General features: G+C 54.1%; 10 protein-coding genes across 10 annotated transcripts; 6 read left to right on the top strand and 4 right to left on the bottom strand.

The window, feature by feature from the left end:
* Positions 1-318: 318 nt before the first annotated feature.
* On the top strand, positions 319-636 carry N7459_005791 (uncharacterized protein; the record flags this gene model as incomplete). Its single annotated transcript, XM_056944975.1, has 2 exons — positions 319-350; positions 435-636. The coding sequence occupies 2 exons, from the start codon at positions 319-321 to the stop codon at positions 634-636; spliced, it is 234 nt and encodes a 77-aa protein (XP_056799310.1).
* Positions 637-750: 114 nt separating this feature from the next.
* Positions 751-2,253, bottom strand: N7459_005790 (uncharacterized protein; the record flags this gene model as incomplete). Its single annotated transcript, XM_056944974.1, has 3 exons — positions 751-1,168; positions 1,237-2,018; positions 2,101-2,253. The coding sequence occupies 3 exons, from the start codon at positions 2,251-2,253 to the stop codon at positions 751-753; spliced, it is 1,353 nt and encodes a 450-aa protein (XP_056799309.1).
* Positions 2,254-3,172: 919 nt separating this feature from the next.
* N7459_005789 (uncharacterized protein) lies at positions 3,173-3,401 on the top strand (the record flags this gene model as incomplete). Its single annotated transcript, XM_056944973.1, has 2 exons — positions 3,173-3,195; positions 3,227-3,401. The coding sequence occupies 2 exons, from the start codon at positions 3,173-3,175 to the stop codon at positions 3,399-3,401; spliced, it is 198 nt and encodes a 65-aa protein (XP_056799308.1).
* Positions 3,402-3,831: 430 nt separating this feature from the next.
* Positions 3,832-5,591, bottom strand: N7459_005788 (general substrate transporter; the record flags this gene model as incomplete). The annotated part of the gene is made up of 5 exons (XM_056944972.1): positions 3,832-3,914; positions 3,971-4,257; positions 4,316-4,662; positions 4,726-5,402; positions 5,456-5,591. 5 exons carry the CDS (start codon positions 5,589-5,591, stop codon positions 3,832-3,834), a joined length of 1,530 nt encoding a protein of 509 aa, XP_056799307.1.
* Positions 5,592-5,997: 406 nt separating this feature from the next.
* On the top strand, positions 5,998-7,701 carry N7459_005787 (arylsulfatase; the record flags this gene model as incomplete). The annotated part of the gene is made up of 1 exon (XM_056944971.1): positions 5,998-7,701. One exon carries the CDS (start codon positions 5,998-6,000, stop codon positions 7,699-7,701), a length of 1,704 nt encoding a protein of 567 aa, XP_056799306.1.
* Positions 7,702-8,591: 890 nt separating this feature from the next.
* Positions 8,592-10,026, top strand: N7459_005786 (uncharacterized protein; the record flags this gene model as incomplete). Its single annotated transcript, XM_056944970.1, has 2 exons — positions 8,592-8,645; positions 8,749-10,026. 2 exons carry the CDS (start codon positions 8,592-8,594, stop codon positions 10,024-10,026), a joined length of 1,332 nt encoding a protein of 443 aa, XP_056799305.1.
* Positions 10,027-10,593: 567 nt separating this feature from the next.
* On the top strand, positions 10,594-13,557 carry N7459_005785 (uncharacterized protein; the record flags this gene model as incomplete). The annotated part of the gene is made up of 3 exons (XM_056944969.1): positions 10,594-11,761; positions 11,816-12,504; positions 12,556-13,557. The coding sequence occupies 3 exons, from the start codon at positions 10,594-10,596 to the stop codon at positions 13,555-13,557; spliced, it is 2,859 nt and encodes a 952-aa protein (XP_056799304.1).
* A 288-nt stretch (positions 13,558-13,845) lies between these two features.
* On the bottom strand, positions 13,846-15,013 carry N7459_005784 (TFIIH/NER complex subunit TFB3; the record flags this gene model as incomplete). The annotated part of the gene is made up of 2 exons (XM_056944968.1): positions 13,846-14,695; positions 14,757-15,013. Coding segments are annotated over 2 exons (1,107 nt in total), but the record flags the coding sequence as incomplete, so codon positions are not given.
* A 292-nt stretch (positions 15,014-15,305) lies between these two features.
* On the top strand, positions 15,306-17,120 carry N7459_005783 (prefoldin-like protein; the record flags this gene model as incomplete). The annotated part of the gene is made up of 1 exon (XM_056944967.1): positions 15,306-17,120. The coding sequence occupies one exon, from the start codon at positions 15,306-15,308 to the stop codon at positions 17,118-17,120; it is 1,815 nt and encodes a 604-aa protein (XP_056799302.1).
* Positions 17,121-17,581: 461 nt separating this feature from the next.
* N7459_005782 (Zn(II)2Cys6 transcription factor domain-containing protein) lies at positions 17,582-18,802 on the bottom strand (the record flags this gene model as incomplete). The annotated part of the gene is made up of 1 exon (XM_056944966.1): positions 17,582-18,802. The coding sequence occupies one exon, from the start codon at positions 18,800-18,802 to the stop codon at positions 17,582-17,584; it is 1,221 nt and encodes a 406-aa protein (XP_056799301.1).
* Positions 18,803-18,867: the final 65 nt, after the last annotated feature.

The raw sequence follows: 18,867 nt of genomic DNA, 5'->3' as shown, positions 1-18,867 counted from the left end.
AAAGGCTCGTTGAACGTTCTTTCTCCTATCCAGTCCCGGTGATCCAATTCTCCCATTTAGGCAGGTCGCAAAATTGGACGCCCCAGAAGCGCGAGAAAGGACTGTTATCCAGATCGCATCTTTTGTTTCTCTGCCCGTTCACGTCTCCCTTACGAGGAAGAGGAACCAGAGTACTGTCATAGCTCGACTCGATTCCTCCGAATGGAGGCTCTCAGCCCTCAAGATGCTGTCCCATAGACGCCGGGTTGTGGCTATCTGTCAAAGCCAACTCCCCATACGCCGCAACTGATATCCGTGCTTACCCGGTCAATAGCCAACATGGCCGGTGAGACCGGGCCCATCACTATATCGTGCGCTGGCAATGGTCATTACAGCACTGTTCGCTCTCTCGTGTTACAATGTACTCGAAACACCATCTCGATCTTCACCTTCAGGCGCCGCAACGGCCCGTACTTCTGGAGCATGCTGGCTGCCACGCTGGGAATCCTCCACGCGATCTCGGGATTTCTACGTTATTTCGCTTGGGCTCCAATTTTCCTGAGCATCTTCGTCTGTAGCGGTTGGTATACCATGGTCACTGGCCAGTCCGTGGTGTTGATCTCGCGGCTTCATCTGGTGACGACGAATGGACGATGAGTCCCTTGCATTCAGGGCGCATTCTGCTTTCCATGAAATGATTCATATCGACACTTGCAGTGTGAGGGAACCAATATGTATAATTTAGAATGCATGGACTGCTAGCCAGTCGAGTTATGCATAGTTTGAACATCCGATTTCATCACCACGAGGATCGACCTCGTTTACCTCGGGCCCCTCGCTCTGCTTTGCTTGGCTTTCTCTCCTTCTCTTTAATTCCTGCCGAAATTCTTCAGTGTAGTCATCTGGATCCCATGCCAACGGACGGTCTTTCATCTCGGCAAGCTTCCGCGTCACCAGCTTTTCCATATCGTCTTTCTCCTTGTCGCTCAGCAGGACCAGTCTCTCCTTCCATGCCTCCTCGGGGCTGCACACGGTAGGGCCGAAAAACCGGGCGTCAATCTTCTGCCAGTAGATGGCATCAAATACAAAACTGTGCAACAAAGCATACATGACCCAGAAATCCCCATTCTCCCAGCTTCGTTGCATATGCTCCGAGAGCACCTCGCCACCTTCGTGTGTTCTCATTGCTCTGAGGAAAGTCTTCAGGCGATAGTCAAGTCAAACACTCTTTCCCAGTCATCAAGGCCGTTTGACCACGACTCGGGCGTTTCAATAAGCAACCACCAGGGCGGTGCATAAGAGAACTCAACCGGTGCTGCATATGTAAATTCCCAATCCACAACACCAACAACCTGCAAATCCCCATTTAGAAGTATATTTGCAGGCCGCAGGTCATCGCACCATAGCTTGAATGGCCCATTCTCAAACTTGGTAAGCTTCTTGTCTCGGGCAAGCTTATAGAAAAGCTGTCGAGCCACAAACTTCCGGCGATAGTCATCAGCTGACTCAATGGCATCATTCCTCTGATATACCAATTGTTGAATATTAAGGCTTGCAAGGGCTTCAACATATGATGATGCTGTGCTAAACGTAGCATGTGGCGCTGGAAGCTTGGACTGTGGCAAGGTTCCCAGGCGAACAAGCTCATTCATGTTCATTGGTAAAGGCCGACGTGTCACTTTCCAAGTAAAGTCATCAATCTGACTGAGAGATCCAATCTGGGGCAGTTCTAGCCTCGAAAGTTGTAGCAGGATACCTGCTACCTGTCTATACAGCATTTCAAGCTTGTGTTCGTCGATATTTGGATCAAGAACGCCTCGCTCGTTATCTGGGCGTCCTGGTATATTGAGAGCTGTATACATATTTGTCTCGTGCTCGATGTGATCCATTATGATAAATGGACTCAGATTGAGGGGACACTCTTCTTTTGAACCAGAGTGAAGAATGAATGGAACCGGAATAGACGTCTGATCAAGGATATATCGCATCACGGCAACTTCGTTCTTGCATTTCTCTTCGGGGAAAAGAGTAGTGCCAGGCTGAGAGAGACGTATATTGGTTGCGGTGCCGTGTTGATATTTCATGCGTAATGTGATGTTGTAGAAGCCTTTTTTTCAGAACAGCAAATTCAGGATCATCGCCTGGGTTATGCTCCAAGACAAAATGTCCGATTGACTTCAAGACCTCGACGTCAAGAAACTGAAGCACCCAATTGTCGGAGATATCGTCTGACTGCTCCCACGCAACATCATCGTAGCACATCCGGAGTGACATGATTGGTCGAAAATTTGCTGGGAAATCCAAGCACAACAGAAGAAGATCGATTTGGTTTTTGTTTTGTGAGGCACTCAAGTGGGAGCAGGAAGAGGGAATAAAAGGGGTCGAACATCAACAAGCGCCGCGAGTCCTTTTTTGGATCTATCAGGTGACGTGATGTGATCAAAGGGCTGGACAGTGTCCCATCGACAACAGACAAATGGATTTCTTGTTTATGTATAGAGATGATTCGTATTCAAGTCTTTGATAGAGCCATGATACTACACACCCGGCTTGATTGCAGACAACGCCGGGATCCTCAAGAGACCAAGCCGGACTAGGGCTGGCGGATGGCGAGCAAAGAACCAAGACAACTAGCCACGAGAGCTTTTGGTTATTACAACTTGAATATAAATTTGGAAGCTTAGATCTATCGGTGCTCAAATGACGACGCTGCTGGATCTGCACTCTTGACCTGTCTGGACCTAGACTCCGTCGATCGTCTTCTGTTTTATGTAGCGGGGCCGTATGAACCTACGAGACCCTCCAACCATCTTATTTTGTATAGAACTTCACTGACGACCACCCATACTGAGGGCAGGTGAGCAATGCAAGGAACCCTAGCGGAGCTGATCCGGCGTGAAGATCATAATGCTGGGTCGAGTGCAGAGCAGCCCGCTCCGCTGGAGAGGAACGATGTAGGACGGTGCACCGTCAACTTTTGCTCCATGTTTAACATCAGATAGAGAAGACTTCTGTTCGGCCTCGGTGGCGGTTTACTTCGATAACGCGGGAGTGCGCGTCGGGGACTCCGCCGTGCTTCCTATCTTTCTTCCATGAACCCCCTAGATTGCGTGATCGCAGCGCTCGGTAATAGCACGGCACTGATTCAACTGCTCACGAGGAGAAATTGGAATACGTGGCCGCCACCAAGAAGATGGCCGCTGGCCATATCGGGACGTGAGCACAGGGTCTGTCGCCATTCATACAGAGTAGAGCCCAGCCAGCCAACCAGCGGCTTCGCCGACCGACATCCGGTGGCTCGGAGCAGCCACCGCACGCAGTGGATCTTTGCCCTTGGCGTATTGTGGGAAAGAGGTGAGGAGAGACTCTTTGGCATGGGTAGCACACCATTAGCACTGCAAGATCATGGGTCCCTGGGTTGAGCAACCCACTGTCGACGGGAGCTTCCCCGCTGGACCTTTGTATTGCTCTAAACCGTTTCTAGAATTGATATTGCATGCTAGAGTATGGTTGGACTGAAGGCTATGGAGCTTGGTCTTGAAACCAGGCTGTCGGGGCCCGATAGCCGTAGTGAATGTCGCCATCAGCACCCGGGGTGAGCAATTGGTGCTATCTTGAGGGTCCCTATCCATGGAGCCTGGACGATTCCATAACCGCGGAACGGAGTTGTACCTAGGAGGAAGCCGATCTTGTAATTTTCAGACGTTCGAGAAGTATAGTTGAATTTGCAAATTCTGAGATGTATTTCTGTCGCAGCACCTGGTGCCACCCACAATGCCCATGTCTGCGTACGATGCATGGCCCCTTCCCTATCCAAAATAGTATAACCGTTGGATCACAACCCGTGTACTTCTAAATATTTTCCGGGTCCGCTTTCGCATAGGTCGTGATCTTGGTGGGCTCGTTTGTAATCGTGCTGCTGTTCGATTTCCACTCTGTATTCATCAGTCACTGGACGCACTTCTCGGCTGAAGCGCAATGGTCAACGTACTTCGAAAGGCACGGGCAGGCACCTTGGCTGCAAACATCTCCTCCAATTCCTCCAGGGATCGCCCGGTCATGTCTGGCAGGTAGAAGTAGGCCCAGACAAGGCCAATCAATCCACATGCGCCGTAAATAAAGCCCACTTTGGATTGGAGGTTGGCCTCTCCCGCGTCCAGCAGGTAGGGAAGAGTGAAGGTGACAATAAAGTCAAAAATGAACTGCATGAAGGCCACGACCAGCGCACTCTTGTCTCGCAGTCGTAGATTCGGAACCTCGGCTGCCGTGACGGCGCCCCTGTGGACTTGGTCAGCGGGGGTGGTCGGAAAATGCGTCTGGGCTGGACAGAACTTACATGCCGCCGAAGGACATGATGTAGAAGAACCCAAACATCGCGCACACGGCCACGATTCCGGTCTTGTCGGATGTGCTGACATTGCCGGTGCCCAGTCCGCCACAGATGAAGAGTACCACGACACACGCGGAGCCACTGCCGAGATAGAAGATGCGACGCCCAATGGTGTCGACAAGTGAGAAGGTGATGATGGGGCCAATGCAGGTGATACCGATGGCGATGGAAGAGAAGGTAAACGGACTGATGGTTTTCAGACTTTTGATGAAGATGGCACCGTACTGGCTCATGAAGCTTTGGCCAGTGACTTGGTTGAGAATGGCCACTGCGATAGCAATCCGTAGTCGTCGCTAGATTGAGGGCAAGCGTCAGTGTCTGCTTGCTAGCCAGCAAGAGCTGAGTCGTCGACATACCGGGTTGTTCCCCTGCAGGAAATCCGACCATCGACCCTTGGTCTCGTGATCTTGGTCAATGCTCTGCTGAAGATGAGAGACCTCCACTTCGGCATCTTCTTCAGACAGAAAGGGCGCACGCAGCCAGCGAAGCTGCCTCACAGCATGCGCATGCTTGCCCTTTCTGACCAGCCAACGAGGACTCTCCGGGATAAACCAGCAGAAAACAAGCACGAAGAAAGGAAAGGTGAACATCGAGCCCAGCGGCACCTGCCACGAGGAATCACCAGCATACTTCGCCGTCCTCAGAGTCACAAAGGAGCAGATGAGAGATCCCAAAAGGTGCGCGAAGACGTACACGACCACGATCGCGCCGCGAAGCGCTGTCGGACTGATCTCGGCCAGGAACATCGGGACCAGGAAATTATCCCATCCCACGAATAATTGCACAATGATGCGGCCGGCGAGAGCACCACCATAGTTCTTTGCACTGTAACACACGGCAATGCCGGCAATGACAATAAACTGCATGGCGATGTAGGAGACTCTTCGGCCGAACCTTTCTGCAATGAACCCGCCGAGTAGGGCACCCACGCATTTTGCTGGGAGGCCGAGAGCGTTGAGGAAGGCAAGATGCTGCGCGGTGAATCCCCATTCCTTGGTCTGGGGATCATAGGAGCCGAATTTTTTCTCGTATGCTTGGCGCCAGGAATGAGTTCGGGTTTCTACCGCACAAGGAGATGTCACATACCGTCCATGGCTTGGATGTTGGAGAAAACGCTGTTATCGAATCCAAAGCTGAAAACACTGAGAGCCATGACTATGATGGCTAGCCCCAAGTTCCATGAGGTCTGGCGAAAAGAACGCAAGTCTTTCCAACCGGCCATATCGAACAAATCAGTTAATACCAAGACAAGATTGGGATATAAGATGTACTGCGTAGGGTGCGAATTCATCCAAGGTGTGGCTGCCAGACATTTTATAGATGCCAGTCGTCGATACCGATATGCCAAGATGTCTTCATACTACCGAATCATGTCGTGATTGAAGCTGGACACTAGTGGCTCTCAATTTGAACCCCCGGAATCGACTTTTGCAAATTTGGTCAACCACCATAAGACTACCCACTGGTATCTTGCTAAGTGGGGGCACGCGTGGAAGTGCTTCCAGCTGGTTACGGGAATGGATTAGTGTCGTCACGTCACTGGTCAATGGTGATTGTTTAATTGAACCAGCTTAGCTTCCTGTCGTCTGACCATCATTGCTCTTGGAATGAGCCCTAGTAGAAGCAAGATGGCCCCCGGCAAAAAGCCCAACTTTCTAGTCATCGTCGCCGACGATTTGGGGTTCAGCGATCTTTCCGCCTATGGGTCGGAGATTGACACTCCCAACCTCGACAGGTTGGCCCAAGAGGGTCTTCGCATGACCGACTTTCATACAGCAGCATCATGCTCTCCTACGCGGGCAATGCTCCTATCTGGAACAGACGCGCACATTGCCGGTCTGGGTGGAATGGCAGAGAGAATGAAACGCTTCCCGGAAATCTTCAAAGACCGTCCGGGCTACGAAGGTTATCTCAACTTCCGAGTCGCGCCGTTGCCAGAAATCATGCAAGATAATGGCTACTTCACGGTGATGTCTGGGAAATGGCATCTGGGTTTAGAGAAGGAACTAAGTCCCTCAGCGCGAGGATTCACCAAGGTGCTCACCACGCTTCCCGGGGCTGGGAACCATTACAATCACGAACCGCAGCTTTACGGCGAGACGGAGAAGCCGCGCGCGATACTAAATGGCAAGGGACTGTGGATGGAACATGACCGCTTCATCGACGGGAGCAAAGACCTCCCCAAAGACTTTTACTCGTCGAATACGTTCACCGATTATATGATCCGGTACTTGGAGGAACGAACGGCGGAAGAACAGGAGCAGCCGTTCTTTGCATATCTCCCCTTCACTGCACCACACTGGCCTCTACAGGCACCACCGGAGACCGTTCAAAAATATCGTGGCAAATACGATGACGGGCCGTTGGCACTGCGAGATCGACGACTGCGCGGGCTAATAGAAAAGGGCATCGTGCCAGCAGATGTCGAGCCCGCCCCCTTGCACACGCTCAACACGACCCCATGGGCCGAGCTGCCGGAAGACGAGCAGCGCAAGTCCTGTCGAGCCATGGAGATCTTCGCCGCCATGGTGGATTTGATCGATGTAAACGTCGGGCGCGTCCGAGACTACCTCGAGTCTACGGGAGAATGGGACAACACCTTTGTCGTGTTCATGTCGGACAACGGCGCCGAGGGCCAGCTCCTCGAGGCCATTCCCGTTTTGGCGGGCGCAACCCTCGAGCAAGTGATTCAGAAATACTACAACAACTCGCTGGAGAATCTGGGCAACCACAACTCCTTCGTGTGGTATGGGCCACAATGGGCCTCGGCAGCAACAGCGCCCAATCGCGGCGCCAAGTCATACACGACCGAGGGTGGCATTCGCTGTCCGTGCATTGTGCGATATCCAGCCGGGACAAACCTCCAGCCAGGCACGGTCACTGGGACCTTCACAACGGTCATGGATGTCCTTCCCACCGTGCTTGATCTGGCTGGAATTGAGCATCCGGGCCAGGAATTCCGTGGGCGAGAAGTGGCCCCAGTCCGAGGCAAATCCTGGCGGCCACTGTTGCAATCGTCGGATGGTGAGCAGGTCACTTTGTACGATGCAGAGAAGGATATTGTGGGCTGGGAGCAGTTCGGGATCGCCGCTGTGCGTGTTGGTCAATGGAAGGCGCTATATCTCCCTCCGCCTCGTGGGCCGGGCAAATGGGAACTGTACGACCTGGCCACCGATCAGGGGGAGATTCACGATCTGGCCGACAGTCACCGGGAGAAATTGATGGAAATGATCGCCCATTATGAGACCTATTTTCAGGAATCAGGGCTGTTTGACACATATTCCACGGTGCAGGCGGTGTTGAAGAGTCGAGGGGAGAAGCGGTGGTGGTAGACGGGAATCTTGAAAGGTGTGCAGCACGCAGTCATCATCCTGCACGAGAAGCATGGAAAATAGCTAGGATGATCGGGACAGCAAGAATGGGAGACTGGATGCATGGTTTCTGCTGGAAATGCATGAAATTGCAAGACTGTAAGACTGCACTGGGTGCAATATTGCTGTCTCATTCGTGGTGTCCATTATCGACTGCATGTTCTGTCTGGATCGATCGGTGCAGAATCACCCTGCGACGGTGCTCAATATCAGCACCCGCTAGTGTCAGTGTAATTTAGAATTTCAGTCGGTTGTGGATTGCAACTCCCCATTTTCCCATAGTTGGAAGACACCCGGACTCCTCGCTCACCATTTACAAACACCGCCTCTCCTGGATGCAAGGGCATTGTGTCACCAACCTACCCTTGCGGCCAACAGCTGCAGCGTGCAAAGAAGAGCCACTCGTGCAATCCTCCACGAGCGCCCGATGATGCCGATGCCTAGACATGTACGTGTCTCACGCCCCCGGGGAAGATGATCGCAACAGTGTCCCAGCTCTCCATCATCCATCTCCACTCTGCCATTGCGGATCTCCTGTGCGAAACGAAAACGCGACAAGGGGACGTGCATTATTCCAACCAAGTCAGACAGTCAATCCTCCAGTCTCGGTGGATGCTGGGATTTACGCGGTGAGGCCGCCTCCACTGGATCCACGCCATCCTCCACTGGCCACTCTGCCTAATAATAGGCCTGATACGCCAGATCGGTACTCCACTCGTGCCCAGAGCTGAATACTGTGGTGGCTGGCTTTGTTGCCTTTGTGCTTCCGTCTCCTCCGACATCTCCGACTCTTTTGAAATCTGTATGCCTTCCGAAGATCTCTAGGGCTCGTTGCCCGCTGTCATCCCACCATGTACATTCCGCAGAAACGGTCGATCGACCACAAGAACAGCATCTTCATCATCGTACGTTGTCTGCCCACTCCCGCCTGGCTCCCTTCCGGCTGCACTCGTGTCTCTTCCCTCCCAAGGCGAATCGCTAGCTAACGCGATCCTCACTCGATTCCAGTGCTTCGTGGTCATCATCTTCGTGCTGGCTCTGTGCGCGATCGCATTCTTCCTGGCCCGGTACTTCCGCCAGCGGAACTTCGAACCGAAGTACATCCCCGGCAAGTTCCTGAAACGCAAATGGAAGCAATGGGGACCTGGCGGTGCCTCCTATGGCCAGGTCCCTACACAGGCGACGGGAAATGCAGACCAGGACACCTCATATCGGGGCGCCGGGGGAACAGGTCCCGAGATGACCACCACGACACCCAACTCCAATTCAGGCGTCCAGCGCGAAACCTCGATCCGCTCGATCATCACTCTGCCACCTTACTCGCCCAACCCTAAACCGACCGAACAGGTCGTGGCCCGGGAAGGGGAACGAGGTGGGATGGACATGGTTGTCGAGTTCCCCGAAACTGCCGAAGAGCAAGAAGCCCGTCGGGAAGAGCAGATGGAGTCGCTCTATCAAATCCGCCTGCAGCGTCGCCAGGAGCTGGCTGAGCGGGAGTCGCGCCGCCAGGAACGACGGGATGCCCGGGCTCGTGGCGATTCTGTGCGCCTGGAGGAATTGGCGGCGGAATCTCGTGCTCGCAGCAACCGACGGCGTGAGGCCAGCACCAGCAATACTTCCCTCCCCGCCTCAACCGTCGTTGCCGACCACCAAGCTCGCGAACGTGAACGGCGCATCTCCAGTGTGAGTTATGCTGAGCTTGGTCACGTCCGCCATGACGGCTCTCGTCTTCGCGCCGATTCGCACGACTCTGACAATCACCCGTTGTTACAAGACGCGGCGGTGATTTCCTCGTCGCCGTCCCTGATGGACAATCCCAGCATGTACTCCCGCGTGCAGTCTTTTGCATCCTCGATCATGACCACAGACACGGGCGCCACCGAGATTGATCCACTGGCACTAGGCCCGACGTCAACTCGTGGATCCAGCCGGCCACTCTCCCAAACGCTGTCCCACACGCTTTCCCACACCGACGAGGGTGACCTCGGTGCGACCAACATTCCCCCTCCACCGGATTACGAACAGTTGGACTGGGGCGAGGCACCCGCCTACTCGAGCCCCGTCACGGGCCGACATGAAGGACTTCAGGGCCTGGGACTGACACGGCTGCCATCCATCCATGTTGACGCGGCTAGTCCGATCGCCATCTCCCCGGTAACACCCACCCATCCGCGCTCGCAGGGGTCGGAAGATGGCCAGACAACTCCAAGAGAGTCCGCGCGGACGCCGAGTGTGGCATCAGCGAGAGAAGAAGCCGCTGGAGAAAATACCTCTGTTTCACACTAGACCAGCCAACCTGCCGCCACCGATGGCTGGATTCTGGAGCATCCGGACGTGCAATAATGCGTGTCGGCGCGTTTGTACTCCTAACCTAATGAGCATGATTCACGACTTGTATTAGCATCTCTTTCTTTGTCCGCGGAGCCGCCGAGTTCTTTCTGATCTCCCGGTTCAGCAAGGCGTTTATGGTTTTTGTGGCGGATGGATCTTTTACTGCCGTGGTAGTTTGTCGCCGCTGGTGGTATACATCGGGAATATGGGTCTAGGGATGGGGGGATTTCAGTGGAACGTGGATATGTAGACATCACGGAGAATCAACTCGATGGCGGACAGCGCCTTGCAAAAACGTCGTCCAGTAGGCTTTATTAATCCATACTCTGCTTGTCTCGCTCTGAAAAATGCTGCAGGTTGCATCTCGCATGTTGGCAGTTGGATGAGAGGTGTAGATCGGGCGTGCTGATTGGCCGAGACGCGCGACCAAAACATTCCGGGCCAAAACAAACCGTCCAACTTCAGTTTCGACTCAGCCAAGCTCGAGAGTCCCAATTCACCTCACCTGCGAGCACTTTGAGCATGCCTTTGTCAGACACCAGCTTTACGGTGTCGGACTTTGATCCAGAACACGAAGCCTTAGCATCGACGCGCGAGTTTGGCAGTCCCCAGCTTCCCACGATGCACGACGAACCCGACTTCGCCATCAACACCTCCACCCTCGACCGCGCTTTCCCCGATTTCTCGCAGTTACCCACCTCCGAAGAAGAGGTTGAAGCAGACGGGATGTCCGACGCCAACAGCGATCTCTCAATGGAGCTGGGGCGCGGCATCAACAAACCTGCCCGCCGTCTGGACGATTCGCGGAGCTCCGTTATGAGCTTTCAGAATAGTATTCGCTCATCCTCGCCCGCCGTTCGTGTCGAGTATCCAACGCCACGAAAGAACCCTCCTGCACGCCAGAATCCTCGCCGTGCCGTCGGTGATAATCTTCGAAAGGACGCGCAAGTGCGCCAAGCCAGCCAGGCACAGAAAGAGACCGCCATGAGCCCGCATGTCTCTAAAGGCCAGCGAGACCAGCGTCACACTTTATCCCAAATGCACGCCAAAGTCCGCGACAACTACGACGGCTCAGTCCTGGGTGATGAACGCCCAGCCCCAATTGACATCAAGACACGTTCGACGCGTTTTGGCAACCCCAACAACTCCCAAGAGATCGCGGACGCGGTCGAGCGCGCGTCCCGAGAAGCTTACGCCAAAGAGCTGCGCAGGAGCAATACGGCAGGTACACCCCGTAAGACAGCCGTCAGCATGCACAACGCCAACCACACCACGGGCGACACCATGACTCGCAACTCGTTCCTTCTTCCCGACCTCCCCAATATCTCCGAACTTGTCTCTGGTGTTTACGAGGACGGCACTCCTGTTTTCTCTCGTAACCACAGAATGCGCTCTACTCGATTTGTTTCGCCTCCTCGCGACGCGACGGATGTCTCGTTGACCCGCGAACACATACCCCTAGATGCGGTTCCCATTCCTGAAGACGAAAAGGCTCTGTTCGTTTCTCTGCGCCTTTTGCAGGACAAGGTTGCCGAACTTGAGATGTTCAAGTCCGATGCGGAGCGAAGGATTGACAACTTTCGTGAGGAAAATGCAGCTCTCAAAGCTGGCAGGTCACGACAGTCTGAGAAGTACACCCGTGAAGACGGCGACGATCGACGATCGAAGCGTCCGAGTAATGATAACCAAAGTATGTCCGCATTCTACGCCTGTGTCGTGTGTTGGCACTAACCCTTCGCTCTAGAGCTTGAGGCTGCAAACATTGCTTTGCAGAACCAGCTTGATATTGCTGACCGCAAGGCTCAGGTTCAAGAGGCTGCGGTGAAGCGCCTCAACCAAGAACGTGAATCTGCCATCTCCCAGCTGGGGGTGGCCTATCTTGAAACTCGCGAACTCAAGGCCGAAAATGAGGAACTAAGACAGGAGAACATTGAGCTCAAGTCTCAACTAGCCCGATTCTCGCAAAAGAAAGCCCACGAACAGGATACGGTCGAGTCAGACGCCAGTGTGAGCCCGTCCGAGGCTGATGACAGCCAAATGTACACAGAGCGCAGCGCGGACTACAGCCGCAGCACTATGGACCTCACTTCCAGGAGTACCCGCTCCAAACCACGGACAAGACGCCGGGATGACTCTCACGCGAAGGTCTCCACACAAGTTGACAAGGAGATTTCTCGACTGGAGAAGGAGCGCGCGGACGAGGCACTTTTCTCCCTCGACCTGCCTTCGCCGAAACGTGTAGCCACGTCGAAATCAGCGAAGGCGGAACCCCACCGCCACTCTGATAACAAGAGCTCCCGAAAGCAATCCAATACGAGCAAGCAGCGCATCAAGCGGGTTGTTGTCGAGGAAGCGAGCGGGCCTGTCGAGACCACTGGGCAATCCAAGGCGTCCTCTGATGTTCAGGATCTGACCCTGCTGAGTGTGATTGATGTGAGTTGCCTTTCTTCGTTTCTCTCCATGATTATAACTGACACCTTTTAGGAGAATGAGATTGCCCGTCTGCGGAAGACTCTGGAGGAAGAGCGGCTGTCCCGCAAGCAACGTCGCTCGAGCGCCACAAAAGAACCTACCACCACTGAGACTGTGAACACCACCCGCCAGAGCATTCTCAAGGCACCTCTTGCGCGCAAATCCTCCATGCGAGGAGAAAGCAAGCCCAGCATTCCCCGGCCGGCATCGGCTGCCGGTGATATCACCACCCGATCAGTAGCAACTACAGAGGGCGACAACAGTTTGGTTGTGCCAACTGCAGAGCGGCCCAGGCGTCATTCAGACCACTCAGTTGCCTCCAGGGCACAAGGCAAGAAGCGCCGAAATGTCGAAGACATGACGTCTGCCTTCATTCTTCCAGACATTACTCTCAGTCGTGCGGAGATCGCAGCCAGCAACCCATCCCGGCTCCCCGAGTCCGCCCAGCGAGCCTTGAATAGTATTGCCCAGCACGACGGAAACAACTGCGTCGTTTGCAAGAACGTGCTTCCTCACGATGGCCCTTGCAACCATGAACCCGTCAAGATCCCTAAGCCTGTTCCCGTTTCTGAGCGAATGCCTAATCCCTCGCCATACAACGAAGAACCCACCATGCGTCCCTCGCAACCACCAGCCGTCGCTCTTGCGAACGTCCTCAAGGTCCTTGAAGATGAACTCTCTCACTTGAAGATGCGCCTCGCTGGCTACCAGAGTGCATTCAACAAGCTGGATGCGTCGCTTGGCAAGCGCCAGCGAAAGGGTATTATAGAGAAGATTGAAACCGTATTGCGAGACATCGACGTAAAGTCGGATCAGATCTACTCGCTCTACGATGTACTGGAGAGCCATAAGAATGTGCAGGATATGACGGAGCAAGAGATGGAGATGACTTTGCAGAGTATTGGCGTTGAGAACATGTCGGCGGCTGAGTCTACCGGGCGTGTAGATACTGACGACGACGAGCTCCCTTGGGAAGGTATTGAGAGCACTGCGGAGCTCACGGGTCGTACTTAGCTTGATTAGAGCGTTATTGTTAGTTGTACCCTACTTGCATTTCAAATGGACGCTACTGGTTTTGGTAACAAGTTTCCATGACTCATGGCTTCCTCCTCGGACTGACTGGCCCAAGAATTTCTATTTGAGTTGAGAAATAAACATCATCCTGGGTTATCTGTTTTAATGAGGAGACTATCAGAATACAGAGCAACCACTTCTTCATCAAATCGATGCCATTTTGATCACATTAAAATTTGAGACGCCAGCGCTATGCTATGAACCCCACCATGTACAAAAGATGCACGATTATGCTTTATCTTCGCCGCCCGCCACCATCGCTGCACCCTCTGTCGATGCCACTTTGGAGCTGCCCAAGGCCGAAGTAGCCTCGCGCTGAGAAACTTCATCTTCGACAAAGCACCCAAGTCCCGCAAATGCCTCTAACAAAGTCCGAGAATAGTACTCCCGCAGATCATACCCACCAGCCGCAGCCCTGGTATCTGCCCGAAGACGTTCGAGGAAGGGCGAGGGGTAAGATTGCTGGAGGACATAGTAGTCGCGTTTCTCGGGGACGAGGCCCATGAAAGGATCGTAGGGCTTCTCCGGCTCGGGAGTCTTGATCTTGCGAAGACCCTTGATAAGACCCGTGTCCGCCGCGGTCCCTGCGGTATCCGCCGTGGTGAGAGACATGCCAGCCTGCTTGGTCTCGGATCCACGCAGAGCAGCTTGTTTCTGCCGAATCCGATCCTCCTCGCTGCGCCGGGCCGACGATTTCTTGAGGAGCACTTTGTGCCCCTCCCGAGCAATAGCTGCGGCATCGGCCGTGGTGCCCGCTGCTAGTCGGGACAGGAAGTCTTCGCGTCCGGCTTGGATTTCCCTCCGCTCGTTCTCGTATTCCTGCCGCACGGCCTGTCGTCGGAGTCGGGCCTCCTCTTGTTCCAAGGTCATGCGCGTTTGGAAGGAAGACGCCTCCTCTTCTTCGAGGGCTTGGTTTATCCGGATGGACTGCATGTTCTCCGCCTTATACTTCTGGAGCTGTGCTTCGGTTTTTGCCACATCGATGCGGGAAACGAGGTTGGCGATGATCTCTTCGCGCTGCTCGAGGAAGTCGTCGTATGCGCGTTTAGAGTCGAATTCGTCTTCGCGGCGGTTGAGTCTAATAGATTGTCATTTCAGCTGGGCTTGTCAAATTTGCAAAGGAAGCATCTGTGTCGTACATGCTCATTACGCGCCGCCGAATGTCCACCTCCCGCTCCACGCCAATATCCTCGAAGGTCTGCTGACGAAATCGGTTCTTGCGCAGTGTCTTACGGCAGCCGGCCACCGGGCAGTTTGCTGGGCCGGATGAGAATATACGGTCCACGCATGACTCGCACATCTTGTGGTAGCACTCCGGGTTGATTAAAAAGCGCATGTTCGGGTTGAGGTAGCGCGAGGACTTGCACACAGGGCAGACCTCTGGACAAAGGCAAGCCTTAGCATCATGAGCCACAGATGGCGAGATGCAAACTTACCATCGTCATCCCGACGGTCAATCCCAGTCTTTGAGGCCATGACGGCAGCGTGGTGCGTGGGGGAGTGAGAGTTGCAGGGACGGATATCTACGCAGCGACGAAAGCTGGAGATAAAGACCCACCGCGCACGGACCAGCTGCAGTGCTGCGCTTTTTTTTTGCCCCTCCGCCGCTTTCACTTCATCTTCCACTCTCTGAGCTGGTATGAACCTGCTCGTTCCAGACTGGTGCAACCCGTCCTAGTCGGTGAATCATGGGGGTCCCTAACCCTAGTCTTGACTCGCTCGAGCAGCGCCGTCTGACCCTCGAAGACAACATCCTCCAGCTCCAGAAATCACTCTACCACTGGCGCACCTGGGAAGCAGAGTACGACGGCTTCCGTGACGAAATCCGTGAACTGCACAATGACGCTTCGACTGAAGATCTTCTTCGCGTGGGCCGTGAATTTGGAGGCACGCTGGTCAACGAGGAAGAAATGCAAACCATTCTAGGAAAGCAGGGCGTGACGCGGTCTCGCGAACAGGTCATCGGTCTCCTTGGGCGGCGGATTGACTATGTGAAACAGAATGTTGCGACTATGGAAAAGAGGCTGCACTCCGCGGAGGACGATCTAAGTGCGTTGGATACAAAAGATCAAGTGTCGACCGAGCGAGGTGCGGACTTCCCTATGCGGGAAATCTTGGAGGAACTGGATGACGATGGAAATGTGGTCTCCAGATCCGTAAATACGCCAGGTGACCAAGCGCCGCAGCTACTGGAGGTCTTGAAACATGCTGGTGTGGAGGATATTCCTGAGAAGATCAGAGCAAGCCAGAGTACTTCCAAGACCCCGTCTGCTGCATCCCAAACGAATAATGGTGCGCCTGTTACAAGCCAGTTCCCAGATCAAGCCACAGCTATTACTCGGTCAACTCCTGCGCCAGAAATGAACCGCTTGTCACAAGATGAAGAGATGGACCTGACTCGCCCCGTGTCTCTGGTCACAGCAGAGGACCGCAAGGAGCCACCAGTCACCGCTGTCGACGAGTCCCCAGAAGAAGCCAGGTTACGCCGTGAGATGCTTCAATACGGCATTGATGAAGTTGGTGCAATTGTCGCAGAGCTGGAACTGGATGAAGATGGAAGTGAGTTCTCCGTCGACGACGAAGACTACGACTTTGAGACAGAGGAGGAAGAGGAAGATGAGTTTGGTCGGTCACACACCGTGTTGTCCGATGAGTATCATCAGCAGATGCGGGAATTGGAAGCCAAATTGAATGCTCGTGGAATGTGGAATATGGGCAAGGATACACAAACGTTCCCGGAGGAAGTGCAGCAAGAGATTGAGCAGCCTGCTCCGGCAAATGATGCTCAACCCGACAGCGCCGCAGGGGACTCTACCAAGGGCAAGAAACCGAAGAAGCGTGTCGCATTTGCCAATGATCTTGACATTGCCCCGACTTCCGAACCACCAAAGCCTCAACCCCCGGTGGCCGAGAAGCGATCTCTTCCACCACAGCCCGACGTTCCTGTGCTCACAGATGCCATTGTTGAGCGCACTGATCGTACGCAAGAGCCCCAGCCGGCTACGGCCGGTGTGCCCAAGAAAGTCTCACGCTTCAAGAGTGCTCGATCTGCACCTCCAACCGCTGAAGCCGACAAGAACACTTCCACATCATCCAAACATTCGAAGTTTGCGGAGGCCCGTTTGGCCCGAAAGCAAGCAAATACCGTTCCATCAGCAATCCCTCCTACTTTGTTCCCCGCCACACCTCACGAGCCCAAACCGTTCTCCACTCCAATTGCCGATATCGCCACTGACCCATCAACTCCTCGACCGCCCCAAGGGAAGACTCTGGCTGATCAGCTTGTTGAGCGAGACATTGCTCCAGGTGCAGCCAGGGCCCCAGAGCCAGATGAGCTGGATGAGGAAATGCACCGCCGTGAGATCGCTAGCGAGTTCTACAACATTCGGAACCGCATGATCCAGAATAATGGCGGTTTTGTGAATAATGACGCTGAAATGGTTCCCATTGAAACAGAAGAACAGCCACGGGTCAGCAAATTCAAGGCTGCGCGGATGCGGTAGCTTGGCCATCATTCAGCATTTGTTTCTTTCCAGCATGCGAGCCCGATCACATCACCGATACCCAACCGAAATGATAGACTGTACTATAAAACACTAAGTATCCAAATTGCATTGGACGAACTCATGAATTCTCTACTTCTGAATTGGAACGGGGCAGGCCTATAGCCGGAATTCATTTTGTCATGGCACTTGCCATGTCATCCCAATGGACATACCCTTCTCTCAGAGAAGTCAATGGTATGGGCCCATCACAAGCAATTCCAAGATAAAGTGCAATTTGGGGGCTTCTCTGGCTGCATCACCTTCGGATTCCTTGGCCTTCTAATCCCTTCTGGGCTAGGGACGTTGTCTGTATTGTGCTTGCTTTAGAGTACCTACGGGCACCCCTCTGGCAAAGTCGGGCTGGCTGGGAATCCGAGCAGTGGAGATGTGGTTTATTTTTTCTTCCCCGACATATACGCTCATTCTTCTAGCTCTAGAATATCTCTGTGCTTCTCGCCCATGCAAGGAGTAAGTAACAATTTTTGAAAAGAATCCAACTTGCCTCCAGTCTGGCCTTCCCTCCAATCCTGAGAAAAGTCTCCATATAGCACCATCCTGGACCCTGAACGGCGTGACTCGGCCAACCATGAATTGCTTGAAGAGGCATCCCACAGTCCCGTCGTAGCAGTAAAAGGGAGGATTCGTAACGTCGGCACGGATGTGCAAAAGCCGACTTTCAGCACCGAGTAAATATCATCAATTATCGTGGCAAGGATCACGGTTCTCCGCACGCTTTCCGAGAAGACCCATGCTTCCCACGTCGCCGCAGGTCCGGAAGTACTGGCGCGCATATGCAGTTCCAAGGTCCACGTCCGGAGAACGTCCAGATTCTGTTCCGCGATTGACCGCTGGCGTATATCGCCGTCAAACAATTGCATGGTATGGAAAAGCATCAACGCCTGCACGGCCGCCAATAGATCTTCCAGTGGGAGGGTCTGGCAGTCCTGCCGGACCAGTTGGGCAGCTTTGCTTTCCAAGATCCGGAAGACCGTGTCCTCGGTCTCGGCGGACTTCATGCAATAGGACGCGGAGACCGAAAATGCATCTTGTATAGCATCGGGGAGGTGGGTTTCATATAGGCGGGGGTGGATGAAAGGCGTGCTACGGTGCCGGGCAAACATGCGTGGAAATCCCTTAATACTCCGCAGCAGCTGACTGGTGGACCACTTGTCTAGAAACGCGACATCTGGATACAACGTCTCTGACAGGGACGGCGGGAAGGTAAGGAGGGACGGGTTGATAGTCATCCAGTCCGGGCCGCCGAGGGCGCTGAGAGGATCGGACGATAGCGGGCTGAGTTGCGGAGACTGCGCTGAGAGGTCACTGAACTGCTCCCAGGCATATGAGTCAATTGGCTCTGGGATGCTGGCGTCCTTGCTGGGGCGCATGGATACGCCGACGTAGCTGCATCGAACTCCGCGGGCGAGACACCGAGAGCATTGCGGAGTTTGGCGGTTGCAGCGCCGCTTGCCCTCGGCGCATGCGACGCACGATTTCTGACGGGAGCGATAAGGGCCTGATCGGCACGACATGGCTTTGTGTGGCTGGGGTTCTGGCGTTGAGAAAGAACAAAGCTGGCGGGGGCGATATCGCAAGGCTGAGAATTCCGCATCAAAGTCCGCAAAGTCCGCAAGCGCCATTTGGTAAGCAGCGCCGCCGTTGGAATCGTCAAATCAAAGATGTAGAGCCAGTCATAGCGTCAGAT

This window comes from Penicillium hispanicum, assembly GCF_028827665.1.
Source record: "Penicillium hispanicum strain IBT 35686 chromosome Unknown utg000005l_segment0_segment0, whole genome shotgun sequence".
In the NCBI taxonomy this organism is placed as follows: Eukaryota; Fungi; Ascomycota; class Eurotiomycetes; order Eurotiales; family Aspergillaceae; genus Penicillium; species Penicillium hispanicum.
This window is presented reverse-complemented; position numbering and strand designations above follow the sequence as displayed.